We start from the raw sequence: 19,574 nt of genomic DNA, 5'->3' as shown, positions 1-19,574 counted from the left end.
AAAATGCTAGTTGGTTTTTGAAATATTGTTTTAAGGGCACAGTTAATAAAAATTAAAATGAAAAATCAAATGCTTGCTTTTAGTAATTGAATTTCTGATTTTGTTAGTTGTTTGGCTGTGTGTTTTTATAAAATGTATCTACACGGGGGGAAACACCTCCACATTCTTCATATTTCATGGTGACGAGGAGACAAAATATCAACGTAAAATGCTGTGGATGCGAATCCCAAGTAGCTGAGGATCTGCCGTTCCCATAGCCGGACACAGGAGGCCCCGTCAGCGCCTTGTCCCGTGTGTCCCGCTTTAATCCAGCGGGATTTCTGCAGCGTGCAGCAAGAAATCGATTCTCAGTCATTTTAATGGCTGAATAACTGGTCCTGTCCCAGAGTGTTGTTTCACATCTGCAGTGGCCAATGTGGTAACTGAAGTCAGTGTTCTGGATAATGGGTTTCATTAGTTTTGATGCCCGAGGTAAAAAAGCAGTAGGTGGGAATCAAGCCCGGTTTTGATGTCTAGACGTTCATTTCAGCTGTTGCTGCAATACGATACATTAAAAGGAAATATGTAACATAGCTCTGAGGAAATATGTATTCTTTGAAACTAATTCTACTGTTAAACTGCAGAAGGGAGTGTGACCTGAATTATTAAAATGTGGGTGGCTGAATTTCTTAAAGGTATAACTGTCTGCGCAGTGCCGACACAGTCTCGACTTGCTTTCTCTCCTTCCTTCCTGTATTTCTTTTAAGTAAAATATGTCAGTTTGGTCACCGAAGCAGAACAGAGATCTTATTATCTTTCCAGTACCTCTGCTGGGAGACCGCAAATTATTGAAGTATTTGCTTTGATATTTTGCCGTGACTTCTCTCCTTGAAATTCTTATAATGGCTCCTGAGAACATGGCTGGCTTCATACAAATCATCGGACACTTTGAAGACCTTAATATCTCTGACTTGAAAATAAAAAAGCCCCCAAGCCAACTAAGCTGCTCATTAATGTATGTTTAAATTATAAATTCCCAGTGTAAATCTAAATTACCGTAGTTGCCTTTAATTCTTTTAACATCCATTCTGCAAGGATAAACTTAAAAATCACCACAAATGTTCTGTTCATTTTTTGAACCTTCAAAAACAAAATGACAACAAACATTTAAAAACTTTACATGCAAAGGCTACCAATTAATTCCCGTTCTGGCTGGAGCCCAGCAGTGAGATTGAGCACCTCTGTCATCATCCATTTTGATAAGTGTCAAAGACGCCTTTTTTCTTTCTTGATTTTCTGTTCATAATATCTTGGCAATGAGACAATACAAATTATTTTCTCTGTGGAAGATTTTGCAACTTGAAACCACTGCATTGTGTTCTTTTCCAGGTGTTATAACCAAAACATCTCTTACCTTGTTCCTTGTTCATTGGGTAACGCTAATACACAGGTGCTTGGCTCTAACAGTAGCTTATATTTTTACTAGACACTGCCCTGTCAGCTTATACTGGGTAATTTTTTGCCATTTTATCTGTTAAAACACTGCTTTGGTGTTTTATTAAGTTTCCATGAAAATTTTAATGATTATTTATATTTTCACTTCCTTAAATCTTACAGCTTGAAACAGTAATGCCTCTTCAGATAAACTGATAGAATATCCCTGTACAAATCTGGCTATCTCAAGCCTTTTTTTCTCTTTTGAAAGATACTGAAAATGTCACGCTTCTTTTTGGATCTATACGCTTCTTTAATGCTCTCTGTCTCCACTGGGTTTAAAGAGTGTATACCGAGAGTGCTGTACTAAGGGCAGTCAGATGGGTTATCTCAACTAAGCAGTTTCTAGAATTGCAGCTGATGGCAGCGGTGATGTGAGCTCGCCTTCTTCATTTTTTCCAAGAATCCGTATTTTTAGAGATGGAGTATTAATAGACTTAGTTGTATATTTTGAAATGTGATGTCATTACAAAAAAAAAACCCCAACAACAAAACCACAAAACACAAACAAACAAAAACCCCACATAAATAGTAGTTACTTGTTTTGCTGAGGAATGTAGTGGTAAAGTTATCCCAGTGTGGCAGCGAGAAGGAGATGAAGTAAATACTACTCCCAGTTGTCATCCTTGACTACTCTAGAACATACACCTGCTTAGATGATGTAGTATATATACAGAGATATATGCGCAGAGATAGAGAGGGATATAGGTGTCTGTCTCTATCAATCTTTGACAGCAGAGGGTCAGTAGATCTGCCAGATGACACAGGTGAGGAGCAGCTGGGACTCTTGGAGGTCACCCAGTCTGATGTCCTGTTCACGATGGGACTGGGGCCAGCCAGGGATGGCATTAGTGGTGGCTCTGTCTCCCCAGGTCCTGGCAAGTGGTGACCCACACGCTGGTCCCATCTGCTTTGCTACCTCCCCAAAATGGTTGTCTTCTTTTTGATTTCCATGTAGTTACCTGCTCTGTCATACTCTTTATCTTACTGAGATTCAATCTTTACTTGATTCTTGCCCTAGAAGGTTTGTGTGGGTTGTTATTTTTCTTATTTTTTCCTTAATCGTTGTTGTATAGTGTCAAATTTGTTGCCTCTAAAGAGAAATATTTCAACTAGAGTAACAGAACACACCTTTGGGACAGGATATAGGTGCTTGGCATAGGTCTGTTCCTGACCCTGTGCAGCACCCTCTTCCTGTTCACTGTGAGCCTGAACACGCTGTGGGGCAGCACCCAAAGGCTGATGAGAGCTTGAGTTGGAAGTGTTCGGTGTTCAAAGCATTACAAATCATTGTGTAAACAGAGAGAGAACAATTATTTCCCAGGCTTCAATCTTCTAGGAGGAATTTAAAATTTAAAATATTATTGAAAATCTAAAATCTAGTTACGTTGTTCCTTTGCAATTTGGAGGGATAGTCTGATCTTTAGTGTTTTGTCAAGTTTTACTGGTCACCATTTGCGTCTTGAAGTTGGAACTTGCTCCAGTTACTTAAGCTCTTTTCTTGTGGAGACTGGATCAGGAAACCCAAGAGCAGAGAGGAAGTGAAATGTTATAGTTCTCATTTTCTTTTTCCCCGTTTTTACTGCAACAGGTGTAACTACATAATCTCAATTGTGAGATGAACATTTTTAGTAGGATAAAGAAGTATTAGAGCTCATTACAGTAAGTATAGTGCATTAATACATTTGGAATCAAGGGAATAATTTATTATAGGAAAATGTCATGTGTATGTAATTTGGAAAATTAGAATATTGAATATTGATACCACTTCAGACTTAATCCTTTCCCTTGTCCCATTTGACTGCTGTTAGTCTGTGTGTCACACCAACTCATCTGGGTGTTCCTGCTCCATGGGGGGATTGCACTGGGTGAGCTTTCCAGGTCCCCTCAACCCCTGACACTGGGATTCTGTGAGGTTCTCGTCTCTCCCATTTTACGTGAAGTCCTCACTGCAGGGGCAGTGCTGGCTTCTGGCACACATGAGCTGATAGCATTAGGTTGAAACTTGAGCCCAGCGCCAGGTAACAATGAATTTCTTTTGGCTTTTACAAATTCTGCCTATTTCGTGCCACTGTCTAAAAATTTTGAATTTTTATTTAAATATGGAGTTTTCTTGGAGGTGAACTCAGGTGTGGTCTCTCTCATACTGTATGCAACTCTTTGGATACTTTAGAACTGAGTAGTTTTGAAGTGCAAGACTGGACCGGTCTCACAGTTGTTTAGGCTGTGGTAGTTCTGAGCTATATAGAATTTATACATCAATGGTTCTGAAAATGCGTGGAGATTCTGAAGTTTCTTAAGAACACCATTTTAAACACGAAATCTGAGGCCATGCGATGTTCTATCTAGTAAACAGCTGTGGTGCGTTACATAGCCGGTGTCAGTAGGGTTGTGCAAGCATTAAAGGGCCTTTAGTGGTTTTACAGGGAAAGAGATTTGGCTCGTGCTTGTGCCCAAAAGCCTTTTCATTCTTCTGAGAAAGGATCTGTGCTATTCCATAAGGTGATTTACGTACTAAAGGCCTGGCTTCTTCATTCTGTAAGAGGAGAGGGACTCTGTTACCAGTGTTAGCATATCACAACATTACACGTTCAAAAAATGTGCTACTTCTTGTTTGAGGTTATATGACTTACGGTTACTGGGAGAAGCAGCAGAATAACGAACAAAGCTGGGCTTTGAGGCTTTGAAGCTGTAGTTGAATACTACTGGCAATATTAGTATTTTTCATACAGCAGAAACCCCTAAGAAGCTTTTCCTTAAACATGAGCATAAACTATACTTAGATAATAATCTCTGCATGATAGACGTGCTGTTGGAAGGTTTCATCCTTTAAATTGGCCAAGGAGAGGTGTTAAGTGTTTGGTTCTTACTGTGCTGTAGAATTTTACGTTTGCATTTCTAAAGATCTGCAGAGTATTGTTAAATCGAAATGACCTAGCTCAGGCAATTAACAAGTTCATAACAAAGTTACTTAATCATCTGGTTTTACTCTGCAGCTGAGATTAAATCTTATTCAGCCAGAAGATGCAGAATCTGGTAGAGGTGTACAAAAATGGTTTTACTCTTGGTACTTTCAGCATCCAAAAGCAGTAGAATAAGGACAGCAGGTATTTTTGAGGTTTGTGTATCCTTCAGATACTCGTTCAGATGGCTGTTTCATTGTAAGAGATTAATCAATTCCTATTTATTTATTTAACTTTCTCAAATCTCTGCAGTTTGATATAGAGTTTACAGATTTTATTTTGGAATAAAAAACTGCTGCTTTTTTGAATGTATTTGCTGTGTATTACAATAGTTTAAGTCAGTACAATGGGGGAGTTTAACTTGAGTGTGACACTGAGATTTCAGGGAAGTTTAATGTTTAAGTTATGTGAATTGACTTCACACCTGCAATGATTCACTTTGTTTCTTGATTGCCTGCATCTGCAGTTAAGGTCTAAAGGGTCAGGATGAAGAAGGATGAAGAAGGATCATTAATTCCTTGACCCCTTGCTTTAATATTGAATACTACGAACAAATGTGTGTGTTTTATACTTTTGTGGGCTTGCTTTATTTATTTATTAAATCAAAGTTGGTGTTTTCAGAAACTGAAGATTAAAGCTACTTTGGCCAAGTAGGTAATAGTTGAAATGTTTCATAAACATGCTGCTGTTGAAAATTCAAGCTGCTGGAGTTATGTTTTGTATAAATGTTTGCATTTCCCTATACTAAGCATGTCGACATTCTATGTTTTATGTTAATGTTTGTTTCCCTATTCTGAGCATGTCGTCATTTTTTGTTCTTGTAGTGGTAGAAGAAGGATTGTGGGAGAATGGACTTTCCTATGAGTGTAGGACCCTGCTCTTCAAAGCAATTCATAATCTGCTGGAAAGGTAAGAAAAACCATTGCACTCAAATATTTCACTTGGATATTTAAACCAATGTAGGTTATCTACAGACCATTTATATTATTATTGATCTTAAACCACATTTTTATAGAGGTAGAACATGAGTGCAAGAGACACAGGATAAAGATAGATCTCATAAGTCATTGACTCTGGTAATGTATCAGAAAATGCTGTGCAGAGTAATTAAAGTGCTCATACAAAGAATAATGTCAATATATGTTTCTGCTTGCGTTCTTGTTGGAGAGATGTTTTGAAATAATAGGGGGAAAAAAAAGTTTTCACCTTCCTGAAGTGTTTACAGAGGATAATTGTACCTGACCCTCAACCCTTTTGATGAGGTGCATATCTTAATAGAGAACTTTAAAACATCTTAACTCTCTTCTTACCATAGTCCCATTTACATGAGTGTTACAGTTTGTCTAAATTTGTGCACAGTATTAAGGGTGAAATGTAACAGCTCCCGCCTCTGACAGGCCTCATGTATCCTGGCATTGCTTGCTTTCAGCTTGATCACACGTACATATATATACACACACGTATATACATGACTTGTCTACAAAGTTATTCTGTGCTTAGTTAATACACTTATGGTTTTTCTTCTTAATCCAGCTATCAACTCTTAAGCTTACTGAAGATTACCTTCTTATTAGGCCTTCAGCATATGACCTGGTATCTTGGACTATTACATTTTATTCCTAGTGTTGCTGCAGTTCTTCAGGTCATCATCGTCTTCTTGTGTTGTATTTCACTTCTTTTTGCAAATTTGGAGATCTCGGAAGTCCTCTAATGAAATAGTTGTAAGGGTGACCTGGGGTGATGGTTTACCCCGTATCTGTCCAATTAGTTACCTCACTTCTCCAGTTTTATAACTGAATTTAAGTTACACACTTTTGGGTTTTTTGTTGTTGCTTGTCTTAACATCAGAAGTATTTAGTTTATAATAATAGCAGTAAGTGTGTAGACTTGAGTAAAAATAGAAATAGCACTTTGGTTTTTAAAGACCTATTTTATCCTGTGTTTAGAAAAAGTTTGATTAATAAGAAAGCAGTCTTGAGTTTCCTTTGGATCTTATCAGAAAGTGTTAGGGCTCTTGCCCATGCTTGGAGCTTTGTGGAGGTTTTTTTTGTTATTTCTCGGTTAGTGAGGGACAGATTTTCTTCTTTTGGAAACCTCTTGTGCCCACCAAGATGTAAATTTGTCAGCGGGGCAGTTTGGTGGCTGTGGTTGCAGCTGGGGGTGATGGGGCTGGTTGGGGGCAGGTGTGAGGCGCCTCAGAACCGGTTCCCGCCGGTTCAGTCACACAGGGTTCCCGCCAGCCGGAGCAGGTCGCCCACCTCAGCTCTGCTCTTACGACATTGGAGGAGATAACACTCAAAATATCACGGTATTCCTTCATAATCGTTAACGTGCCCGTGTCAGGTCATTGTTTTTCATAGAAAAATCAGAAATATGAGAGGTCAAGTGGCAGTGAAATGCTGTTAACGGCTTAGGAAGAAAATATCACTCAGCCTTAACTAGAGAAATGAGCCAGAGTTCACAGTATTTGATGTCCTTACTTTATGCGATTAAATAACTGCTTTTAAGTGTATGCTCATTTGGGGTTTTATGACCAGCCTCTTTTTTTTACGCAAGTTACAGCTTGCTGTTAAAGACGAGTAAAGACTGAGTGCCTGTACAGCAAAACCACTGCGGTGCTGGCGTTAATTGTGCACTCAGCCCAGGCTTTGACACCCATGCTTCTGCAGTCAGGTCTCCCATTTCATTGGGGCTATACCTTAAATAACCCATGATTTAGTTTAGTCTGTGAGGTTGGCTGATTTTTCTGGGAAAGTAGCATTAGTTTGAGGCAGTTAAACCTGCCATTGTCAGACATAATGCTGTGGGGTGTGTGTGACGGAGCAGACTTTGTTACATTTTTTGCTAGTACAGATTATTTTCTTTAGTGATCTGACGTAAACTTCACAGACTTCCTTTTGTTTGTATAAAGTGCACTGACAGACTTTCTCTGATACCAAATATTTCCTAGGGAAACAGTTCCTGAAATGTGGTGTTTTGGTTTTTCTCCCCACTAGCACAAGTGCAGTGTCTTTAGATCTCTGCAGGTTCAGTTTAAGATACTGGTATATTCACCTGGGCTGGATTCTTTGTGCTTTGAGAAAGTGCTGCTAGAATTTTCCTCAGCCTTCAACTTTGAACAACCCAGCCAACTTTATACAGAAGAATTAAATTAGGAGCATGCTAATATCTGCGTGGTCTGTTCTCCATTTCCTATCTGTCTTCTGTGTATGCTTTTGAAGTACAAGTATAGATCACACGGTTTTGTTAAAACTTGCAGAAAGTACTTTCCTAGAACGTTTCTGCGTGTGCTGGGTTTTTTGTTGTTTGGTTTTGGGTTTGTTTGTTCTTTTGTTTTGCAGCAACTCCCTTAGAAATGAACTATTGGAAAACGTTGGAGAAATAAATAGTGATTAGATGTCAGTTGTATAGGGAAAGCTCATATATTGCTCATGATCGTAAATAGGCCACTAGCAACAAATGACCAGTTTTTCAGAGTTTTTGAAACGTATTTACCTTACTGAAAAATATTCCTTCACAACAGATTTCTGTATGTGATCCCTTGGGCAGTGTATTCAAGTGCATGTTTAATGGATGAAGCAAACTTAGATTGTGCTGGCCTGTTGCTGGTGTGATTTATGTGTACAGGTGGACCTAAAAAGTCATCAAGCACTTCTTAACTCATCAGCCTGAATTGATTATTGATCATTTTGCATCCTCACCATTTTTTTTTAAGCCACAGAATATACAGTTTCCATAAAGATACTGTGCACTTCTGAAGGGACCACAGAAGATAGGTAACTTGCTGCTCTAAATTTAGTGGTGTGGGAGTATGTTGGTGTGAGGTTTTCTGAGAGAGGAAGCTGTAGTTGTGGAAGTTTCAACACCTGAAATGGTGCTGTGATCGTGTGAAGGGAAAATGGTTCATTGTTAATATTTGGTTAATACGATTTCCCGTCATTCATATATTATACTACACTACTTACATGCCACAAATACAGGGATGTATATTCTTTATCATGAAGTCTGAGAGGAACTGTATAGAAAAGAATAAGTGCTATGAATTGTCCTTGGAGGAGTCTGAAAAACAGGATGGTGGATCATTCAGCAAGAAGAATGGGGTGAAGCAGAAAAGATTCTGTCAGAGATGAAAGTGCATATATGAAGCTCAGCATCAGTGACAGCATCATGAGACTGGGCAGTGCTGCTCTGTGACTAGTGTGGGAAAGTAGGAAGTGGCAAAGTTCCGTGGAATCCAAAAGCTACAAAGTTGATTTCACTATTATGGAAATTCACAGAATCCCAGAATGTCAGGGATTGGAAGGGCCCTGTAAAGCTCATGCAGTGCAATCCCCCCATGGAGCAGGAACACCCAGCTGAGGTTCCACAGGAAGGTGTCCAGGCGGGTTTGAATGTCTGCAGAGAAGGAGACTCCACAACCTCCCTGGGCAGCCTGGGCCAGGCTCTGACACCCTCACCAGGAACAAGTTTCTTCTCATGTTTAAGTGGAACCTCCTGTGTTCCAGTTTGCACCCATTGCCCCTTGTCCTATCACTGGTTGTCACCGAGAAGAGCCTGGCTCCATCCTCCTGACACTCACCCTTTATATATCTGTAAACATGAATGAGTCCCCCCTCAGTCTCCTCTCCTCCAGCTCCAGAGCCCCAGCTCCCTCAGCCTTTCCTCACACGGGAGATGCTCCACTCCCTTCAGCATCTTGGTGGCTGCGCTGGACTCTCTCCAGCAGTTCCCTGTCCTTCTGGAACTGAGGGGCCACAACTGGACACAATATTCCAGGTGTGGTCTCCCCAGGGCAGAGCAGAGGGGCAGGAGAACCTCTCTGACCTACTGACCACCCCCTTCTAACCCACCCCAGGTACCATTGGCCTTCTTGGCCACAAGGGCCCAGTGCTGGCTCATGGTCACCCTGCTGTCCCCAGGACCCCCAGGTCCCTTTCCCCTACGCTGCTCTCTAATAGGTCATTCCCCAACTTATACTGGAATGGGGGTTGTTCCTGCCCAAATTCAAGACTCTACACTTGCCCTTGTTCTATTTCATTACATTTTTCCCTGCCCAACTCTCCAGCCTGTCCAGGTCTCTGGATGGCAGCACAGCTTCCAGTGTCAGCCACTCCTCCCAGCTTGAAGCTTGAACTCCTTAATCCCTTAGATCTACTGTCTTCAACAACTGCTTTTAATTGTGTTTTAGGATGCAACTAGTAATTGTTGCTGTAATTATTTTCTAGATGCCTGATGGATAAAAACTTTGTGAGAATTGGAAAATGGTTTGTCAGACCCTACGACAAGGATGAGAAGCCTGTTAATAAAAGGTAAGGAGATCTATATATCAAGTACTGTTCCTGTCAGTGTTGTATATTATATGATGATAATTTCATGCTGCATTTTGGTACTTCTTCCACTTATTTTACCATGTGACAAGTGAAAACATGGACACCATTTGTTCACTTCAGTAATACATGGAAAACAGTTAAATAATTTTTCAAGTCTTGTTATGATAATTAAAGTTAAGAAGGTGAGGTTGCTGTTTAACTCCACAGAATGTCACATTTTTTTAATATCTTTTGAATAGCATCTGCCTCTTTCTCACATTACACTGCAGAATTCCGGGTAGTTGTAACAAATTATTTGAATTTCTGGACGCTTGACCCCAGCCTGACATTTTAAGCAGTAAAATTAGTGTATGGATTTACTTATTTATTTGCTTTAAAGATGCCAGCCTTGATACACAGCTTTCACTGATGAGGCAGGCTGACAGATCAGACCCGTGTGTTTGATTAATGCGCTCCTCTTGCAGCAAGATAAGCATGGAAAAGTGCTCGCTGTCTCCTGGCTCATTGATGTTTCCTCTCCTAGCTCTAAAGGTTACAGTGTTCTCAGATCTTCTGGTACTTGCATTTATAGCCTTCCGCTAAACAAGTTCTGTCAAAAATAATCTGAGTTAAGCTGAAACACAGATTTTCTAACGGGAATCATTTTGACAGAACTGGGTTAGGAAGTGACTAAACATGCAGTTATGCTGGGAGATTGGAAGGTAATGAGCAAGTGGAGATGCAGTGGGATGGCAACTTCTTCATCCCGCACAGCTACAGTCACAACAGTGTGTCTGCTGGCAGCTGTAGATACAGGTGGAAGTCATTCTGTAGATCATACACACCTTCTCCCTCTTGTCTCTTTATCTCACCACATCGTCTTACAACAGAAATGTCTCACCTCTGTTACGGTGTAGTACTATGAATGGTTGGCTTCGTTCTGTAACCGACTTTGTGTTTAACCAGGTGCTTCCAAACAGGGTTTATTTAAGACATAATGCAGTAATTGAATGTGGATTTGTTTCCTTTCCAAAAACAGAAAACACGGGGCTATCTCTTCTGTTTACTATGTACACTTTGTAGCTAAGTAGACTTACACTGTATGTGCAACCTTTGATTTCACACTGATCTAATGGTAAGAGGCCATTGTAATGTCCAGGTTTTTCTGTACCTTTCTCTGTCCTGGCTCTGTGTAACCACCTTCCTCCCTTGTGTTTCCTCTGCTGCTTTTCTGATCATGCCAAGATCTGGTTTAGTTTTCTGGAAGATTAATTCCTTAAAGTGACAGAAGAAGTGGTGTCTTTTCCAGCTTCTGGAAAAGGGAGACAGCTAATTTCAGCAAAAGCTATTTGTTTTATCAACTTTACTGCAGCCTCAGTACTCAGTTTAAATGTATTTATGAGTCTCATGTCTTTTGCTGGTGTATAACAATTTAGTAAATGAAATATCTGATACAATAGATGGTGTCAAAAACAGCAACACTGGCATGGAAGGTATCACTACTTTAGTATTCTAGCAGATTAGTAGGTCCTTTGTCTTATTTACATGTGCGTAAATCTGAATCACTTGTACAGTCAGGTGATCTGTAGGGGATAATTACATTTATAAATATATGTACACTATGTGTATAAATATGTCTGGTCTGGGACATGGTACAAAAAATGAATTCATGTTGAACTTCAGTTGCATTTGAAGTATTCCTGTGTATAAAATTCTAGAGAATTTTAGGGTTGAAGGTTGAAGTCTCGATTTGAAGAAGATAGTGTTGTTTTTTGGTTTGTTTGTTTGGTTTGTTGTTTTTTTTTTTTTTTTTTTAAAGTACTTGTCACTATAGATCCTATGGATATACATCATTTTTAAAGCATTTATTTAGCAATAATAACTGAAGCCTAATTTGGCTTTGTATTGTTTCAGGTTAATTTTTCTACTATAAATATATCATTGGAGTTAACTCATTTTACTGAGAGATGGTAGTAAAGTCTGTAAAAGTTGACGGGAGTCAACTGCAGGACAGTAGCAGCAGATAGTAGGAGACTTTGGGGACTAATTTGTCCAGACGCTTCTTATTTCATCTTTTAAGCTTGCTTTCTCAGTACAGCACAAAAAGCTGTCTTTACACAAAATAATTCACGTTAATTCCATATAAATTATTTCTGAAACAAGTGCTCCAAGTAGCCACTTGCTGTACGTAAAGCAATAAGAAGCAGTTGTAGGAAGAAGAGGCCAACTGAGTGTTATGGTGTTTTAGCACTGTGGGTAATACCTTTGTAACCCAAAATAGTGATATTAAAAAAAAAAAAAAACAAACTAGATAAACCCATGCTAATATATAAAACACTAGAAATAAGCTGCATGTGTGTACAGTGGTTTGGTTGAAGTCTGGTAACAGGTAATCTCTGTTGAAAAAGCATGCGCTATTCTACTTGCATGGGGAAAGCCAAAGATAGATAGGTGTATGTTACAGAGGCACCCCAAGGTTTGTTTAAGGGACAACAGGGTCCAAAACAATTTTTATTAAACCGGTGAGGAACAGGGTTTTAGCACTCCAAAAGTGACTTGAATACAGGTTTGGATATCAGTTGAGGAAAATTAATGGGCAGCAACTAATACAACCGGAGTTCCACAGTGTGCATGCACGTGGCTTCACCAAAAACAATGCCGGAGCCGTCCCTGAGTCCGGGAAGAGCCCACGCTTGCCTGAACACGGTGTGGGATTATTTTAAAGGGATACACGTACTCGTATTGAGTACGGAAAGTGTACACTTGCGATTCTGTGAGGGTAAATTTATAGTACGCTCACAATCCTGCGAGGAGAAATAACGTGTAAATGTGCACAGAGTATTGCACGTGCTTATGTGGGTGCACGGGAGGAAAATACACTCGCGATTCTGCGAGGATTAATTTATACACGTGCTTGTATTGAGCACGGAAAGTATAAGTGCAAATGTGCGTGAAAAGTATAAATACACGTGCAAATGTGCACGGAGAGTAGATACACTCGCAATCCTGCGAGGGTTAATTTTACTCACACCCGTGGCAGCAAGGCAAGCGGAGTCTCTGTCGGGGGGGTAGGGGGCAGTGGCTCCTGGCGGCAGTGGCTCAGCTGCTAACTCCAAGAGGTTGCATGCAAGGGGCGGAGCCTCGACAAGAATCCCGTTTTTATAGGCTGATCAGATCTGACTGTAGGCATTCCAGAAGCTTCTGTGCACCCCCACACTGGCTGTGGGGTGCCCCTGAAGCTTCAAAACATCCCCCACACTGGCCACGGGCACCGAGCGACTCCCTGGCACCTCTGCACTCCCTTCTCCTCTGTCTTAACGGCCCTGGCCAGGGGGCTCTGGGGCAAAACAAAAGACGCTGTTAGCCTCAAGCAGCAGAGAGAGAGGGAGATGGGTTTACTTCTTCCATGATGAAGGAGGGAGGAGGAGAGAGGGGGGTTTGCATTCTGCCACAGTATGTATATATATTTATATGCACACACACACCCTGAATGGACAAAAACTGAGCAGATGTCATTCTGGTAAAGAGAGACAAATCACTCCAAAGTCCGCTTTTTGGCTTGTACTTATGGCAAAGTTAATCATCTTCAATTTCTGACATCCCAAGTTACTTATTTTCAGGAATTTACTGAAAAGTCTTGGACTGGGAATAAATAAACAGGAAAGGAGTTAAACTTATGAGGCTGGTTTTCAAGGAGTAAATTCATTCAGGACCTGTGGTTTTTGTGAATGGCATGAAAGGACGAGGACGGGGAGGTCTGTGATTTTAGAATGAAGTCAAAGATGAAGTGGAGCATGGCAGTGGCCGTGACCTAGTTAGTCTGAGAACAATAGACGACCTTCCCGGGCAGTATTGGTAACAATATGCAAGATGAGCTTTTGTGGTCTCTTCAGGAGGGATGAGGGAACAGCAGAGGGAGTTGCAGACGGATCCGTACGAGGTTTTGTTTTGCTTACAGTGCAAACCAGATGTTTTTGACAGGAAATTCAGCGCAGAACTTGTGGGTTTTCTTTCCCAAGTATTATTGGTTTTTTTGGTATCTTAGTGTTATGTGTGTCACTTACTAAATAATTCTGCGTGTTTTATTGTCTGTTCTACAGCAGTGTGTGTCTAAAATACGGTTCCACGCTACTGCTGGAAAATGGCAATCTTGCTTATGTATTGACACAACTTCCTAGAGGAGACAGGGAGATCGCTGTGTTTGGAGTTTACAGAATTTGCGTGACACAAAGCACTGATAGCGCCTCCCACTGTGTGGTGAAAATTCGTCTTCACAGTCTATTCAGAATCACTTTCCAAGTTTTGTACACAGTTTTTGGGTTTCATAAAGCGCCACCAGAAAATGTTAAACATCTTACTGACAAATTTATGACCAGCTCATGCAAGAATCTTTGCTAATTATTTTAGTGGTTGTTTTCTTGGTGTGTAGTAGGAAATGAGGGAAAAAATCAGTTTGTTTTGAACTGTATGAGCAACATAAGTTAAGCTGGTTTTAATTTGCTTAACTTTTTGTTGTTTGAATAACTTAAGCCTAAATAATGGGTCATACCCTCTTCCAAAAGTCTGTTAGGTTTTTTTAGGCTTTAGAAGAAATTATTGAATGAAATGTTTTCAAGTAGGGTTTGTTTCTTTTTGTTACTAGGTAAGAAGACTGAAGTACAGGGATGATATTTAGATAGTCACCTGGCCATGCACCTCGAACAGGTCAGGGTCAAAGAGTGGAATTACAGCTAGGTTGCAATGAAATATAGTCCTTTAATTTCAGTGTCAAAGAGATTTCTGTTTATGTTACTGTCTCATAAGGCATTTGATCATGACAACCTCATGCGATGCTGATAGAATATGGAAATTTCTGAATTACGAGTGCGTGGACTGAATTTTAATCAATACAGTATCCTAAGCATTCTCGTGGCAGCTCTCCTCTGTTAGATCTAATGCATCAAATTTTACCACTGTAACAAAGTTCAGACAGTGCATCCGTATCCAGTTTTGCTCAATAGCTGTGTTTGTTTCTTTGCGAGCATCAAAATCAGGCATTAATCAGTGCCATCCAAAGCTGAAGACTGCAGACACTTTAAGCCCTGCCTCTTCTTTGAGATCTTGGAAATGATCATTGCCTTCAGTTTCCTGGGAATAATCACAGGACTTGTCCAAGGAATATCCAGATAAGTGATACCAAAATTGACATTCAGCATTGTTGCAAGCTGCATTCACTGTCTGCCGTGCTAGGGCCTCCTGTCAGTCAGTATCTACATCTGGAAACAGCAGATTTAGTGAGCCCTAGAGAAAACCAGCAGTGCTGTGCCAGGAGGAACTGGGAACCAGTGGCACCAGTGCCTGCCTGAGGCTGGAGCACCTTGTCTGAACCTGATGCGGAGATTTGGTCCCGGCACATGGCATTACAGAGATAGTGTCTTTTGGCAAATAGTATTAAGGTGTTTCATTAAATGATGTCATAACTCAGTAGAAGCATGGTGAAACAAGTTTAAGTGATCTGGTTAAATTTTTAATAAGATTTTAGTTCCTCTGCTGAGGAGTGGTCACTGATTGATTGTGCACTGCAATCCAGTGAGAGTGTCTCAGTGTAAAACTGGTGGGTTTTATTTTTGTGAATTTGAGAAAAATAATCAATTTAAATGGTTTTAATTCTGGACATTTCTTTGCTTGTACAATAAATTAAAACTGTATCTTAAAAAATGTCAGTACTGTCATCATATGTGTTTCTTGAAAATGGTGTGTAGTGATGCTATAGTAACATACATGGACAGTGTTGCCAACCAACATCATCATAAGTGAGGAAAGATTAGGAAGGAAAATAATAAAAATCAATCTGATTTTATTTTAAATAATGTATGCTAATTCCTGACTTGTCAGTAGATGTGATAGAAATACTCAGTAATAAGAAATACTGCGTATTCTTCAGTAATTCTTCTTACCCTTGTTGTAAAAATCATATTTTTTATTTAATTGTAGGGGATTAGTTCCCAGATAGTTTTTTTTTTTTTTTAATATTTTTCAGGTTTAAATTTTGAGGTGTTATGTTTATCTTCAGGTTTCTTCTCAGTCTTACTGGTGGTTTCAGTGTGTATTGTACTTGTGTGGGTTAGCAAACTGTACAAGAAAAAACCATTTTGAACTGAAGTTCTTAATATTCGTGTGCTTTATTACCCAACTTACTTTCTAGAGAAGCTATAAATTAAGGAGTGTTCTGCATTCAATTGTCTGTTTATAATTTAATAATGAAAATAATAAAACAGTATTTCCTAAAAGATGGTAAGAACTCTCCCAGAGCACATTGTAAAATTTTCATTGACTGTATTAAATTTATGACCCAGTTAGCATTACCTCTACACAGCTCTCCGTGGTGGTGTGTAACTACAGCCGGTATTTGTTGCTCCTGTCCTTGTCAGTGAGGCCAGCAGGTAGACTGGCAGCCCTGGAGCAGCTCCCACTGCCCGCTGCTTTCTTTGTGCTAATCACCCAACCCTTGCATCTTCCTTTCCTGGCCTAAGAGCATTAAAAAGACAGTGGCAAAGCAACCCCAGGCACAGATTCTTGAGATTCCTTGACTCTTGCCAATCAAGATAAAGCCCTGTGAACAACAGAATGGCTGCCTTTAGGGGACACATGTCACTGGAGCAGTGCTTGTAGAGTGCTGCATGCACCCGCTGCAGCTCATTCAAATGATGCTCTGGAGTGTCCTACACAGCTGCTTGCTGAATGCCTGGAACTGAGCCAGACAGCTAAGGTAAAACACATGGGCTGTCCATAGGTTCTCTCACTGGTTCTCCAGTTGTGAGTTATTTTGTATTTTGTTGATAGGTAAGAGTTGGAAATTCCTTCTTTGCTAGTATACCCTTGTCTTGATATCGAGGGTTCTATTATTGCAGTGACCTCTTTGCATGGCTGCAGCCTTATCTTAAAATGGGACTGCTGCTAATAAAAATTATTGTGATATTTGCACTGTGTGGTCTGCAGTGCCTGTGTGTCTCTGGCAGCCACAGTGTAGATTGTGGGTCTCTGATTTCATAGAGAAATTCCAAAATGTGGATGGTATGATGGCAGGAGGGTGTGAAGCAGAATAGGCGAAGGTCGGTGATCTGGCGTGGCAGAATCTTGTAAAAGGATGTTTGACACCTGGGGAGCTTCTAACACAGAAACAAGGTACTACTGACCAGCTTCTACCAGTTTGAAATGAATTGTTAGCAGAATTCTTATCCCCTTCTGTCTTGAGAAAGGGAAATACTGTCTGGCCCACTGCCTTTCAAGGTGGCCTATTACCCTGTGCTGTTTGTGAGCCAGTAGAAATATTGAAGGTACTATCACAGTATCATGAAACTTCAACAGGTTTGATTTCAGTGAGGTGCCTGAGATTCTGGATTGCCTTTTTCTTTATGAATCCATCTATTTTCAGCGTATGTTTATAACCGCCATTTCCTTGTAGAATTTTGAGGAAGCTGGGATCCATGGGGTATGTGTGTCAGGTTATGTGTGTTCCCATGTGCAGCCAGGTACACAGGTCAGGTCACCTCTTTCACCGTTTTGGGGGATATGGTGGCATACACTTTGCTTATAATGCACATCAGCTGTCTCGAGACTTTGGAAGTTAAGGATCTTTTTACTGATTTAATGAATGTAAATGAAAAAAATTTGTAAAACGTCTTGTGGTTATTATTTCCTGGCAACATTTATTGTATATACAAGTGTTTACATACGTAAGTTTATGGGAATGCCTACATATATTTCAAATATTTACATTATTTAATGTAATTGAGATACTGAACTATGTTTCACACTTTCATAAGTTTTTTCAAATATAGTTATTTAATTGGTTGAAATGTTTTGGACTAGGGGTGTAGAAATGTCAAGTAGTTAAGAAAATCAAAGCTGCGTATTTCTGTGGTCTGTTACTTTTTCTTTTTTTGAGCCTTATTTTTATTTATGTAGTTTAGAAGTGACTTAGTATCTTCATTAAGTGTTTCTAGATACACTTGTGTCAGATGCTTGAACTTCAATAATTATATATGAAGCCTGGCTTAATCAGGACTTGGTGACCAATTAGTGAAGCCCCGCTAATGTTTAAGCTCCTTTTCTCATTATACACTCACTATTGGCACTGTATATAAAGGATAAACTAAGTGCCCCTGATGTGCTGTTAATTAGATTTGTCAGGACTCCCAGTTGCACTGTCTGCCAAACGCAAGTGTTGTCACTTACTGTATCAGTAATGAACTGACTTAAGGGCTTTTGTAGATATTTAGAGGGCCTTAGTTTTGAATACTTAAATCTGTTGCAACTAGAATTGTAGTGAGAGCTGCTCTGCTCTGCTTGCTGTGCTGCAAGAACCTCCGCAAACAGGAGATATTGGCTTTCTTGAACTTCTGAAAATCAAGATGGATTTTGTGATTAAACTGATTTAAAATCCACCTAGGCAGTATGTTGTCTTTTCAGTTCTGCAAAAACAGCACCATGACAGCATTTGTTTTCAGTCCAGTTCAGAAGTAACTACACTTCCTCATATTCTTCCCACATAAAATAGGTGCCTAAAGCCAAAAAATTCTTCAATCTCTCTCTGAAAACAGGAGAGAACTTCAGTCGAAAGCAATTCCATTCCATTATTTCAGTCAACAATAATATATTCTTCATTTATTTTTGTGGCACTATAACACCTCTTTAAAATAACTTAATCTTGAAATACAATTTTGTTCCAGAACAGTTATCTAGATCAATTACTCTGAAACTCTGTTTACTGAGACTTATGTTCACTTAAAAAATGTTTACTAACCCTTATTTTCTGAAGACTGGGACTCAAATGGAGTTGTACTGCGCTGTGTTTGATTAGGTTTTTTTTCCCCTTTAGCCAGTATGGAAGCATTCCATTCTTGGTTAGTCTGTCTGCTAGTACACCTTCAAGCACTAATGCCAGTGTAACTGGTTGGAATCGTGATTTCAGACTCTCTTCTCTCCTTCCCATCCCCCAAATCTTTATTTCTCAGCCTTAGTCTTCCTCCCGATCAGGTTTGGTTGTGTGTAGCTGATGTGAGCTGCAGCAGATATTATGCCAGCACAGTGTTCTGTGCATCCCAGTAGTCTGGAGAACAACTATCTTAAAATATTGCAAAATAATGTCATCTTTGTGCAATACCACACTAAGTATCCGTTACACGTTGTGCAATCAGGTTTCTTGTTTAAGAAATCGTCTGATGATGTGATATAAATTGGCTATTCTGTGATTGAGATAACAAAAAAGTTATAGAAATGCTTATTTTTAAAAGATAATTGTCTGGAACCGTTCATAAAGTTGAAGAGAAATTTGACTTAGTCTTTGAATGCATTTAATGTTTTGGCTTACTAAATTTGCAGATTTGGGATAATAACACGCTTTTAAAATAACTTGTCTTTGGTATCACTTACTGCTGGTTTAGAATACAGGGAACTTGAATGAACTCTTGCTGTATTGTATATCATCTAAATAAGGCTATGCAAACAATTTCTTCTGTATAGGACTAGTAATATAAATAAGCCTGTGTTCTTCCTGTCAGTAATGAACCGGTGAGCTGTAGGCTATCCATTTCAGGAATAAGACGAACATTACAGAAGAGTGATCTGCTGATGTACAATAATTACAGAGTGGCTACATCTTAAAATATATCATTGTTAATGAACTCTGGTAGCTTCAGTTTACTTGGCAACTGAGTAAAGCAAAAGAAGTTCTGAAGTATGGCTGCAATCCATTGTTGAAAGTACAGAGGTAAAGCTCGCCGAGGCTTTTAAGTTACTTCTTCCCACCTTTCTCCCTCCTGTTGGCTTCTGAGGGTTCATTCTTTGT

General features: G+C 39.7%; 1 protein-coding gene across 1 annotated transcript in view; it reads left to right on the top strand.

Moving 5' to 3' along the window:
- MED13L (mediator complex subunit 13L) overlaps positions 1-19,574 on the top strand; it is a 191,500-nt gene that overhangs the window by 82,083 nt on the left and 89,843 nt on the right. Inside the window, exons 3-4 of the mRNA XM_065851401.2 lie at positions 5,261-5,345; positions 9,662-9,745. Of these exons, the coding sequence (XP_065707473.1) occupies positions 5,261-5,345; positions 9,662-9,745 (169 nt within the window). The remainder of the gene's footprint in view (positions 1-5,260; positions 5,346-9,661; positions 9,746-19,574) is intronic.

Source organism: Patagioenas fasciata, chromosome 17 (genome assembly GCF_037038585.1).
Source record: "Patagioenas fasciata isolate bPatFas1 chromosome 17, bPatFas1.hap1, whole genome shotgun sequence".
Classification (NCBI taxonomy): Eukaryota; Metazoa; Chordata; class Aves; order Columbiformes; family Columbidae; genus Patagioenas; species Patagioenas fasciata.
Note: the sequence above shows the minus strand (reverse complement) of the source record. Positions and strands in the feature narration are given on the sequence as shown.